General features: G+C 37.3%; 3 protein-coding genes across 4 annotated transcripts in view; 2 read left to right on the top strand and 1 right to left on the bottom strand.

The window, feature by feature from the left end:
* Nucleotides 1-2,418: 2,418 nt before the first annotated feature.
* On the top strand, nucleotides 2,419-5,651 carry LOC106311088 (CLK4-associating serine/arginine rich protein). Of its 2 annotated transcripts, none has more exons than XM_013748326.1 (13): nucleotides 2,419-2,777; nucleotides 2,854-2,892; nucleotides 2,972-3,120; nucleotides 3,232-3,307; nucleotides 3,392-3,683; nucleotides 3,765-3,874; nucleotides 3,955-4,002; nucleotides 4,102-4,290; nucleotides 4,516-4,617; nucleotides 4,691-4,827; nucleotides 4,907-5,051; nucleotides 5,239-5,391; nucleotides 5,471-5,651. In XM_013748326.1, the coding sequence occupies exons 1-13, from the start codon at nucleotides 2,581-2,583 to the stop codon at nucleotides 5,493-5,495; spliced, it is 1,662 nt and encodes a 553-aa protein (XP_013603780.1). In that variant the 5' UTR covers nucleotides 2,419-2,580; the 3' UTR covers nucleotides 5,496-5,651. The 2 variants fall into 2 exon arrangements, with proteins under 2 accessions (XP_013603780.1, XP_013603788.1); XM_013748334.1 differs by having other exon boundaries at nucleotides 2,449-2,777; nucleotides 4,907-5,048.
* A 3,002-nt stretch (nucleotides 5,652-8,653) lies between these two features.
* LOC106325688 lies at nucleotides 8,654-10,474 on the top strand. The gene is made up of 4 exons (XM_013763752.1): nucleotides 8,654-9,397; nucleotides 9,486-9,840; nucleotides 9,921-10,002; nucleotides 10,069-10,474. Exons 1-4 carry the CDS (start codon nucleotides 8,833-8,835, stop codon nucleotides 10,321-10,323), a joined length of 1,257 nt encoding a protein of 418 aa, XP_013619206.1. The 5' UTR covers nucleotides 8,654-8,832; the 3' UTR covers nucleotides 10,324-10,474.
* A 443-nt stretch (nucleotides 10,475-10,917) lies between these two features.
* The window catches only part of LOC106328654 (heterogeneous nuclear ribonucleoprotein A/B), an 11,578-nt gene continuing 10,449 nt past the window's right edge, over nucleotides 10,918-12,046 (bottom strand). The window contains 3 exon segments of the mRNA XM_013767142.1: nucleotides 10,918-11,034; nucleotides 11,114-11,344; nucleotides 11,412-11,539. Of these exon segments, the coding sequence (XP_013622596.1) occupies nucleotides 10,918-11,034; nucleotides 11,114-11,344; nucleotides 11,412-11,539 (476 nt within the window).

The following is a 12,046-nucleotide window of genomic DNA, read 5'->3' as shown; positions in this document are numbered from 1 at the left end:
GGATTTGGTTTCCTCTATTTCAGCCAAACTTCTGCATCTCTCTTTAGCCTGGAGAGGACTCACTTGGCTTTTGTTCTCGTTTTTCTATATCTCTTATAGTATCCATGAGAAGACATTTATATTTCGCATATGCTACTGATGATATAATCTACTTATTTTTAGGTCGTTGTGAAATAACGTTTATACTTAAATATATTAAATATCCAAATCACTATAGTTGTTCTGAAGGAAAAAAACTCTAAACCGACATTTAAGCCAACAAAGTGGTCCAAGAAATGAGATATAAAATGCAATTTGATAAGTTCATCATTGTAATAATTATGTATGCCATATGTTAACGTCATACGTTGCCACTAAACTCACCTCAAAATAAAAGTGATCAATCACACGTCCCAAAATCTGTCTGGGCCACCACTGATTTATTGTTCTACCAATTTGTTATATTACACATATAAATCATACTAAACAATACACATAATTAAACATAAATGCATGTATATGGTAATACTTTTTTTGTTTTTTGTTTTTTTTGATTAATCTGAGATATCCCAGGTCCATGGAGAGGCCCAGACTAATTTCCAAGGGGAGGTGCAGCCCACGGATAGACCCTCTCTCCGGATATTCAAATGGGTCCTAAAGCATAGACCCATATCCATGTGGAGTGTCCAGAGACATCATGAGGTAGTTCCCTCAGGCAGGGTTCGAACTCGCAACCTGGATGTAAGAAGGAACCCGTCCTTACTATTGGGCCATGATGTTTCGGACTTATATCGTAATACTTAACAGAATAAAACACGTTTATTCGTGATATCTCCCTTTCAAGTTTCAACAACCGATTAAGCAAAATAACAGTTTCTCTTCAGAACTTTTAAACAAACATGTCCCTTTTTTAAAAACTTATTTGGTTAGATAATTTAGTGCTATTTTTGTTGTTGTTTGGTATCCACCCACATTGGTATTCCATTCAATTCCTCTTACAAAATTAAATTATCTTCATCTAGGCAGGTTAGACTTAGATTTCAGTCCAATGGTTAAAATAGTAATATTGGGACGTAGCAGACGATCGGTCTATTTTCTGACATTAATCAAAAGTATTCTAAATTCGGATTATGCAGTGTAGTAATAATGATGTAACTAGATCCTGATCCGCGCACCAGCGCGGCTATAAATTTTCAGTTTTTAATTATTTATTTTATTAAATGATGTATTTGTAAAATTCATTTATATTATATTCATTAAGTAAATATTTTTTTTTGCATATTAAACTATCTATTTTTTTATGAATGTGTGATATCATATAAAAAAATATAAAAAAATGAGTATACATAGTTAATTAGATAATTGTAAAAACATAAATTTTTCTTTCGTTTGCGATATTATATAAATAATGATCCGCCCAGTTAACAAAAATCATGATTTTTTTATGTGTAATTTTTTTTTTTGACCATTTTCTTAAAACTATATTAAATTTTACATATTTTAATTAGAATATTTTTAATATCTTTACCTTTTTATTTGAAATGCAACTCAATATTTTTTAAAAAAAAATACATTTACAAAAATATTGTTTGAAAGAAAATTCATTTCTCTTTCAAATATAAATAACAAAAAATATAAATAAAAACCATAAATTTAGCAAATGACAACTGAGTTATATTATGCTAAAAGTTTATTTCTAACAATTTAGCAAATGACAAATGAGTTATGAGCAAATAATACCATATAATTTTAAAAACATAGCCATTCTTAAATTTTTTTGAATAAATAAATATTTTTTAATTTAATCAACAGAAAATAATATCAGTACAATTGTGTGAGTCAAATTCTAGTTTTATTGATGCATGTTATATATTAGTGGTGTATGTTTTAGGTAACATTTTAATGATGCACGTTTTTTAAAATCTCCATTATTAAAATTATGCACGTAAGGATAACTCATGAGTTATTTTTGTTGATTAAATGACATTATGTCCAAATTTATTTAACGATATTTCATTAAGGTAACTGAAAAAGACAAACAATAAAATAGGAAGTTTAAATTCATTTAAGCATATTTTATTAATGTAACTGAAAAGACAAGTAATAAATTAGACAGTTTTATTCGTTTTAGGATATTTTATAAATGCAACTGAAAAAAACAAGCAAAAAAATAGAAAGTTTAATTAATGAAATAAAAACATTTTCAAATGGTACTTTTCTTTTAATAATATACATATAGATGCGTTTTTTCCAACACGGACCGGATTAGGACAAATCAAGGGAGAGAAAAAGAACTTACTTGTCTCTAATTTCTCATTCATACCATGCGGCTTTCACTCGAGGGGCCCATTTAAAAAGAGAGGCACCGGCCCACCTCAATTTGTTCCCTTTTTCTTTCTTTTCTCCTCTCGACGCCTTAAGAAAATAAAAAAATCTCAAAACCAGACAGCCAGATGGTTTCCTCAACTTATTCCCCTATCAGCATCGGACGGCTCAGATTATTCCAACGAAGTCATCGGAAAATAAAACAAAACCATCGCCAATAATCTTCTTCGCCTGAGAGAGAGTCTAATTAGGGTTGCTGAGAGCTTCGACCAAGAGATGTGGCACGAAGCGAGACGATCGGAGAAGAAGGTGCACGACATGATGGACGCCGCTCGGAAGCGAGCTCAGCGACGAGCCATCTTCTTAGCCAAACGCCGCGGAGATCCCATCCAGTCCATCCAAGCCGTTGGTTCCCGCTACAAAATCTTCCGCGACGACGGTCTCTACCAAGCCACCGAGGATCAGCAGGGCCTGTAAATAACTAACTCGATTTTTTCTCGATTACGAATTGGTTTGGTTTCACAATTGACGTTTGAATTGTTGAATCAGGATACCTTGGAACGGGAAGCAGGATGTTATGATTGATAGGTATTGGATTAGTTTTTTTAGCTGTTTGTTTCGATTTCGATTGAATCGTTTTGTTGATAGTCTAGTTGTAATGTGTTAGATTCGATGGACGTGCTGTGCTTGATTTTGTGCGTGAGGCTGGCTCGAGAAGCATGCGGCCGCATAAGAAGTCGGAGGAGGAGGAGGAAGTTGAGGAGTTTGTTAATTTTGAGCGTTATCGGGATTTAATTAAGCATCGCCGTAGAGGATGTCGGTACCTTCTTCTCTACATTCTCCTTCAAAGTTGTTTTTAATTCGAGGAAAAATCTTGAGTACAATTGAGATAAGAGTCAGTGGGATAATGCTGAATACTGTCAACAGTTTCTGATGGAGAGGGTTTGCTACACGTCCATCAAGAGCTTGAGGCTAAACTTGCTGCACCCTTCCTTGGAACAAGGTGCGTTTTCAACAAAAAAGCTCGAGTCTTTTAATCATCATTGATCTTCTGGTTTGTTTTTTTTTTTGTATGTGCTTTCCTTAGACCACAACAAGGGCAACCACCTGCAAACAAAGGCACGTATTCACAGGTTGGGTTTTCATATGGTGGAAACGGGAAAGAGGCGTCGTTTGATGCGGAGGAAGATGATGAGGAGGAGGAGGATGATGAGGATGATGAGGAAGGTTTTGACAGTAATGACAGCGAAGACGAAGGAATGGAAGCGATTGCGAAACAGTTTGGCGTGAAGCGGTATGGGTGGCTCGTTTATATGGACAAGAAAGCAAAGGAGGAGGAGAAAAGGCAGAAGGAACTTATCAAAGGCGATCCTTCAGTTGTAAGTTGCAAGGCTCATGTCTACCTTATTTTTGCGTTGCTTATCTATCTGAGGTACGTGGATGAATTTATGAAAATGTAGAAGAAACTAAGTCGCAAGGAAAGAAGAAAGGTTTCTAGGATAGAGAGGGATAGAGAAAGAGAAACTTCAAGGAGTTTTGGAAGGCACATGATTCAGCATGATCCCTACAGGTAAGACAGTGCAACACATCAGAAAAATGGAAATTTAGTGTATTTTGTAACTCAGTGTAATGGTGCTTTTAATTTCACAGGGAGACTCGAAGGAGTCCTACTTATGAGGCTTATCCGCGTTCAAGAAGGTCTTTCCCTTACTAAGCTGTTATTATTATCATACAAGCTATGGAAAGTTGGAACCATTTAGAAAGTGGTTGCTTATCTCTTCTTGCTTGTATCCACAGATCAAGATCGAGATCATATTCTCCGTCATACTCAAGGAGGAATGGTCATGGAGACGACTCTGGCGAAATCAGCAAGCCCAAAATCGAGTATATTACAGAATTTGGAGGCTCTGGAGACGTGGGAAGTCCAAAGTTTGGAGGATATTCCCCACCGCGGTCACCACCATCTCAAACTGACCTATTCACCCGGTCGGAGCACTCAACCTCTAGTTCTTGCAAAGATAGCCCACTTACTCCCCTTTTGTTGGTCGATGAAATTTTTTTTGCTGTGTAGAATGAATCTAGATTTGATTACCTCTGACAACAAGGGAGAGATTAGAAGCTTGCTTTCTGGAACCCCTTTTTATAATTAACTGAAATTTTGCTTAGTATAATGTATAGAGTAGGAAATTATAATTTTGTATTTCAATGCAGACCATCTTCAGGACATATTCTTGAGGCGCTGCATGTCGATCCTGCATCTGGTGTATCTCTTGAGAAAGACAAGATTGTTAAACTACCTAAACCGTCAGTGAGGTATGGTCATGATTGCATATATCAAGTTTATTTTGGTGGCAACTGTCTCATCCTTTACCTTTTGTATTTACAGTACTTCCTCGGCACTAGCGAAGCTTTCAAAAGCAGGTACCTCTTTGGGAGGATCTTCGAAGCAGAAGCCAGCGGAGAAGAAAGAAACTCCGCAAGAACGACTGAAGAGAATCATGAACAAGCAGCTAACGCAACAGAGTAAGATCTTAAGTGCTGTTATGTTCTTCTGCATTCAAGTTTATTCCTGTTTGATGGTGGATGGATCATATGTGTACAGTTAAGAAAGACACTGCAACGGAGACTGCTAAAAAGCGAGAACAAGAGAAGCAGAGGCTGGAGAAACTAGCGGAAACAAGCCGGTTGAGTCGGAGTAGAAATCGCAGCCGTAGTAGGAGTTATAGTCGATCACCACCACCGAGGTTGTTAATAAAGTTATCATTTTTTGCTACGTGATTAGAGTGAGGATGACAAAGGAAGTCACAAGACTTTTTCGGTTCTTAAAAGCTCTGATTGGATCCCTGCTCTCCATCGAGACTCACCTACACAGATTTCATCATGTCCTCCTTCCAATTTGGTTTTCTGAACTTGTAAACATGTTTTTGTCTGCAGAAGGCACAGACGAAGCAGGAGTAGAAGCAGAAGCAGGAGCAGGAGATCCCGCAGACATGGTTCGAGATCACTGTCTAGGTCCCCGTCTAGGTCACCATCACGCTCTCCTAAACGCTCGCGCAGACGCTCTTCCTCGTATTCAAGGTCTCCGAGGTAAGAAGCAAATGCAAGCTTTACATGTTTGTACAAAATGGTGGCTTTGCCTCTTTTAACATATATGAGTGTTTTGCAGGCGTAGAAGCAGGACAAGGCACTGAACTAAGAAGGAATGAGATAAAAGAGGGAACTCTTATTGTTGAAGCCAATAGACTATATGTTGCCTCTTTTCCTATATTTTTATATATTTGTTATTGTGTGTTTTCTTGTTTTCTTACTTTCTATCCTGAATAAAGTTCGACTGCGACATTGTGTCATACTATAGTTGTTTTGCATGAATGGTAGCAAACAACAATTAAGCTCTCAGATGGTTCGTTTTGGTAGTTTATAAGATGTTAAAACTAAAAGCTTAGTTTAGTAAATGAATGAGGAGGATATAAAGCTTAGTTTTAGTAAATGGATGAAAAGGTAATAATACATCAGCTATAATTGTGACAAATCTATAATAATAAAGTTTTGAACATTGATTGATATTTTTGTCAATCATTTGATTTAATTATATTATGTAGACAAAAATATAATCGTGGTGTTAGTTGAAATCTCTCTTTCTCTGTGTTTCTTTCAATACGGATATGATATTCTTATAATGGTTTGAAATTTGAACGTTGAATGTGATATGAGAGGATTCACTATTTTACATGACCTTAAACGATTAGTCTGGTCTCTCTCTGTAGATATTTTTCATAACATATCTGTGACAAATAGATAAGAACGATTTGAATGAAGGAGAAGAAAAGATCAAACGTTGAATGTGGTAGGAGCGGAGTCGCTATTTGAGTATTTGTCATGCGTCAAATATGATACGTGGTTTTTTTTATAATTAGACCCATATTCAGAAATATTTTTAATACAAATTGATGGGTTTGTTTCGTTCGAAAAATCAATGCCACATTAAATAACAACGAGAGACTAGTGTGTTTTGTCGTCTGTGTCTGTGTGCTTGATCATCCCTATGCTTTAAATACATAGTAGCATAACGTGATAATGACTCCGTGTTAGTATTTTTTACTAACGCTTTCAAATTTCGCAACTTCATGAAGAATCAACAGTTTTGAGGAATTCAGATCTTCGGAACTGTAATTACTAAAAGCCGAGATGAAAAATGCCACGACAAACGAGATTGCTTTATTAATAAGTAATTATTAAAAAAAAATGACGAATTAAGTATGTTGGTATATCCACGTATATAACATGTGAAATGTCTTCAAAAGTGGCTACTTCGAACTGCTAAGTACTACTCAAACTGTAGTGTATAAAACAAACTACTAGTTTGGTAACCAATAATCTTGTTAAACATCCGCTTTATATTCAAAGAAGAAGATCGACTACCGTAAACACAAAGTCTGTAATGTTAGTATTAAACCAGTACTAAATGAAGGGAATAAACTGAATATTAACAGAAACCAGTACGGAGTTATTTCAACTATATTCTCTCTACCAATTAGAACTAAAAGCAGTGTTTCTTTATTGAGTGGCTACGATCCTTCTTTCTAGGTCTGCAGGGAGTTACAGTACATACAAATCTATATAAGAAAAATAGTTTAACTGTTAAAATAACGTAAAAAAGGTTAAAAAAGAAAAAGCGGGAAGCCTATTAACAGAAACGACAAAAAAGTGTCTGAAATGTATCGAAAGAACAAACAAGAGAGCAGAATGGTCACATGGGAAGAGTTGTGGCTTTCTGTAACGCTACAGTGGATCAAAACAAAGAACAAGGATAATACCATGATTAACCTGGGGTTTTTAAAATTGAGTTTTTAGCGAAAGTTAAGAAACTGTTTCTTAACTTTCGCTAAAAACTCTATCCTAAGAATCCCGGGTTAATCATGCTCTAACGGAAATTTTTTTCCTCGTCCAAATCTATTAATTTTATTCTCATTAATGTTTTTTTTTTAATTTTAAGAAAGTTTAAATTGCATTACCTTAAAAGAAGTCAATTTCAAATTGATTTTAATGTTAAGAGATATATTGTTTTCTTTTATCACTTTTTTTTTTATTTTTTATAAATCTTATCGGCGTATCCGGTCGGTTTCGAAAAAATATAAAGTTTGATTGGTTACCGTACCATCTGATCTGAGTTTCGAATACCTTCAAACTAATGTTAAGAAGTATCCATCGTATAAATCATTTGACCGAAACTTAATTCCAGAGTGATCTAATGATTGATAATTTAGTTTGAAGAGAAAAATCAAAACCATAAACACAATGTGAACACACACCAAACTTTTTATCAACTTTTAATTGTTGAGTTTATGATCGGACCGGCCACGACATTTGTCTTTAATGCTTACAAAACAAAAACTCTCCCCCTCTCTCTCTTTCCTCAAGTCTAGGGATGGACGTTCGGGTACCCGTTCAGATTCGAATTAAGTATTTCAGATTTTCGGATATTTCGGTATAGAGGTATAGAACCCGTTCGGGTATTTCTGTACTTCGGATCGGGTTCAGGTATTTTTAATTCGGGTTCAGATATTTAGATTTTGAAAAAAAATTTAAATTCTTCATTTCTCAAATTTCTTGTATTTAAAAATATAACTTTCACTTAACTAATATTTTTTATTTTTAATAGATTGAATGGTTAATAGATTTGGAGATAACATTTTGAAACTAAAAAAGATATTAATTTTTTTTTTGTCATCAACATATACAGACTCATAATGATTCTGTGAACCAAATCGGTGACCCGTAGACCGCTCCTCCTCTCTAATCCCAGCATCCCAATAACGTAGAATCATCGTAACCCTAGATTACTAGATCGCCTTTCTCATCCCCGCTTTTTACGTTACTTTTTGTTTTTTTTTTCGTTTGTCCCATTAATTTGGTTATTGTTTTTAAATTTTGGATATAACTTTTTGTTAATTCTTGAAATAAAAAGTTTGACATGCATTTTAAGTGAGTAGCAAATCATTTTCTCCATAATTCTATGTATATCATATAAACTTAAAGTACGTGTATCATCAATATAAATATTTTATATAAAATGAGAGATGTAAACTAAAAATATATGGTTAATTATACATGTTCGGTTATCTTTGGATATCCATTCAGGTTCGGATATTACCCGTTCGGGTTCGGATATCCAATCTTTCCTAATTCAATATCCGTTCGGATATTTTGATACTTCGGTTCAGATTTCGGTTCGAGTTTTTCGGATCTGGTTCGGATGCGGTTTCGGATATCGGATAAAGTGTCCACCCCTAATCATCTCTATCTCTCTCTCTTCTCTCAAAGTTCTCACCTTTTGAGAAACACAAAAGTACGTTTCCTCTGCTCTTTATTCAGTTTACATCATCACACACACTCTCTCTCTCTCTCTCTCTCTTTGAACACACTTCAAATCTCTCCTCCGGTCAACAAAAAAAAATGAGTTCAGTTTCTTCATAATAAAGCTTTAAATCTGAAAGATTCTTTCTTTTTCACTATTCTCTGCAGACAAAGATGAGGAAGACATCTCTTTCTTCAAACAGCTTCGGCGGCTTCCTAAGCCCCGGAACAGCTCCGAGTAGCTACTCCGACAACAAAGGCTGGAGCTCCGAGAGAGTCCCCCACCCTTCCTCCTCCACCGCTTCTTCCACACCCACACTCAACAACGGCGGCCCTCGTCGCCACCTCGGCTCCTCCTCCGCTTTAACGGCGCCGTTTTACAGCGGCAGAGCCGTACCTTCCAAATGGGAAGACGCCGAGCGGTGGATTTGCAGCCCCGTCGCGGCTTGCCCGAACCTGAGCTCTCAGTTCTCTGAACAGAGACGGCAGAAGTCCAAAAGCGGTCCCATTGTTCCTCCCACGCTCCCTCATCCTCCGCCGTATTCTCCGAGGTTGAGGGCTATGGAAGCAGCTCCGATAGGTTTGATGGTGTCTGGCTCGCCGTTCTCTACCGGAGTCTTGGAGGCCGAAAGGGTTTTCAGAGGGAGTGTTGGTGGTGGTGGAGGCCATGGACATAGCCGGAGCTGGGTTGATTTGATGAGTGAAGAAACTTCTTCTCTCAGCTCCAAAACTGATACTGGTAAGCTCTCTCTCCTCTTAGATGCAAAATGAATCTTAAAGTTTCAGTCTTTACATCAAAGATCTAAGCTTTATTGAATTTTGTGCAGAGGACAGGAAGGAGACGGCGGCGCAATCTCCGGTGGTGTCAAGAAGAGACATAGCTACTCAGATGAGTCCAGAAGATATGAGTCCTAATAATAATCCTCAGGAGCTATTATCTCCACCGTTGGTTGTTTCTGTGGTTGAGCCTCCTCCTTGTAGAGGAGGAAGTGAAGTGAGGGAAGTGAAGATGGATAAAGGAGCTAAGATGATTAAGCGTCCTAAGAGACGAGTCATGTCTTCTTCTTCTTCGAGGGTTATTATGAGGAGAGAGGAGCAGCCTCCTGAGGTTGAAGACAACTCTGAAGCTTCTGCTTCCTCTTCCTCTTGGGATATCTCTGAACCAGCCATGACTCTTTCTAAGTAAGTGACCAAAACTGAAACCAGCTAATGACTTCTTCTTATTGGATTAGCTTATTAATGTTCTATCTTTTGTGTTGAAGGTTGCAAAGAGAGGAAGCCAAGATAGCAGCTTGGGAGAATCTGCAGAAGGCTAAGGCAGAAGCTGCCATTAGAAAACTTGAGGTCCGCCTCCTTCTCTACCCTTTTGTATAGTCAGCATGAGCATTGTACTGAATCTTTGAATGACAGGTGAAGCTGGAGAAGAAGAAATCAGCATCAATGGATAAGATCTTGAACAAGCTTCAATCAGCGAAGTTGAAAGCACAGGAGATGAGGAGAAGTTCAGTTTCAGTATCCAGTGACCATCAACAAGAACAGCAACAAGTCTCCTCCAGAAACTCAGTGAAGATCACTCATCTTGTCCGGAGACATACTTTCATGACGCCTTTCATGGCTTGCTTTGCTCCTCGCGTTGACTGCAGAAAGTCTCCATCTGCTCGCTAGTTCCCATTCTTTTCTTTTTTATTGTGAAAGACAAATTTGAACAAAAACAAAAGCATTTGTACACTGCGAATTTTCTTGTAAAGCTTTTGATCTGTTCCCAAGTTTCACTTATCTTCATAATAGTAATACCTAGGCCTACCGGTTCGGTTTCTTTGGTTAGTTTGGAATTCAGTTAGTTCGTGTCAGTCAAAATTTTACCGAAGTAAACCAAAAAAAATTTGGTTCGGTTTTTGGTTAGTTTGGTTTCAAAGTTATTTACTGAAGTTTTCAGTTTTGCTGTCAGTTCAATTAAATTTTTGGATTAAATTGAATAAAATTCAAAACTTTTCGGTTATTTCGGTTCAGAATTTGGTTAATTCGGTTTTAAAATGCCGGTTAAGAATAGTACTATTTTAAAAAAAAATTTAAGAAAATCAAACTAACAGATTAATGAACCGAAAACCAAACTTTTTGGGTTGGGTGGGTTTGGTTAAAAATTTCAGCCCCTGGTAATACCCTCCTCACAAAAGCAGGTTCAGTTGTTCCCAAAGGAAAACAAACATAACAATTTAAATAGATCTTGAAGATTCAATAAATCTATCTCACAAGTGAAGTTCATACAGCTGACAAAGCCAAAGGCTCAATGATAATGTCTGTAAGGTGCATTATTAATATGGTCTGGTACCTCCAGTCTGATCTTGATTGTCTTGCGCTCGGCATTCCATATCCCAACTAAGTAGAGATTTTTAATCAAAAAGCATCAGAAATCAAAACAGGATATAAAGAGAATCTTAGGTTTTCTAATACTCACATCGTCCAAGCTCATGCCTCCATACATTCGACCAAAATATTCAGGACGAGAAGAAGAGCTTAATATTGAACTTCCACCTGCGCTTGGTCCAGCTTCATCAAGTGTTGTTGCTGAATCTATTGCTACCTCTTGTCCACAGATTTCATGAGATCTACGGGAAACACGATCCGCAACACCGTTTTCAGCAAAGGTAACGAACCCGAAACCTCTATGTCCACTTCTCTTTGGGTCCTGTTAGACAAAAGTTGAATGTTTAAACGTTTGTTTGTGAATATTCTCACTGTAACTTATGACGCACCTTTGGAATGTAGGCGTCTTGAATACGGCCAAACCTCCCAAAATAGTCGCGAAGATCATCAACGGTTGCTTCTTGAGGAAGCCGTCCGATAAAGATCTTATTCCCTCTCCCCCTCGTTGGTTCCGGTCCTGAAGTCAAAAGTGAAGACTCCCTTTAAATATTTTGATTAATTCTTTTGTTTCTAATTACTATAGAGCGAGTCTTACATCGGTAAAAGGATGTTAATATCTTGCATATTTACATTGTTTTATCCATTTATTCATGTGCATTTTCATCATATAGATTAGGATTTAGCCATGTCTAGGTTGCATTTTGCATACATATGTCTCTATTAGGTATTGGAGTACCACATGAAGTTCTCAGAGACATTTGGGTGTGTTTGGAGCTCGAAAGAGGTGTAATGATGATCATTGGACGAGCAGAGCGTTGGGAGCGACTTCCCGGAGCGACACCGTCAAGTCGCTCTGACCTGCCTTATTAGAGCGACCTTACCAGAGCGATGCGGAGAAGTCGCTCGCCATTTCATCCCGGTGGAAGCCGAAAACTGACCCGGAGCGACCTATCAGAGCGACCACTCCAGGTCGCTCCCGAAGCCCAGAGCGACTTGGCCAGAGTGACACCCCGAGGTCGCTCGC

The sequence above is a fragment of the Brassica oleracea genome, chromosome C1 (assembly GCF_000695525.1).
Source record: "Brassica oleracea var. oleracea cultivar TO1000 chromosome C1, BOL, whole genome shotgun sequence".
Lineage (NCBI taxonomy): Eukaryota > Viridiplantae > Streptophyta > Magnoliopsida > Brassicales > Brassicaceae > Brassica > Brassica oleracea.
The sequence above is the reverse complement of the archived record's forward strand: the minus strand, read 5'-3'. Positions and strand labels throughout refer to the sequence as shown.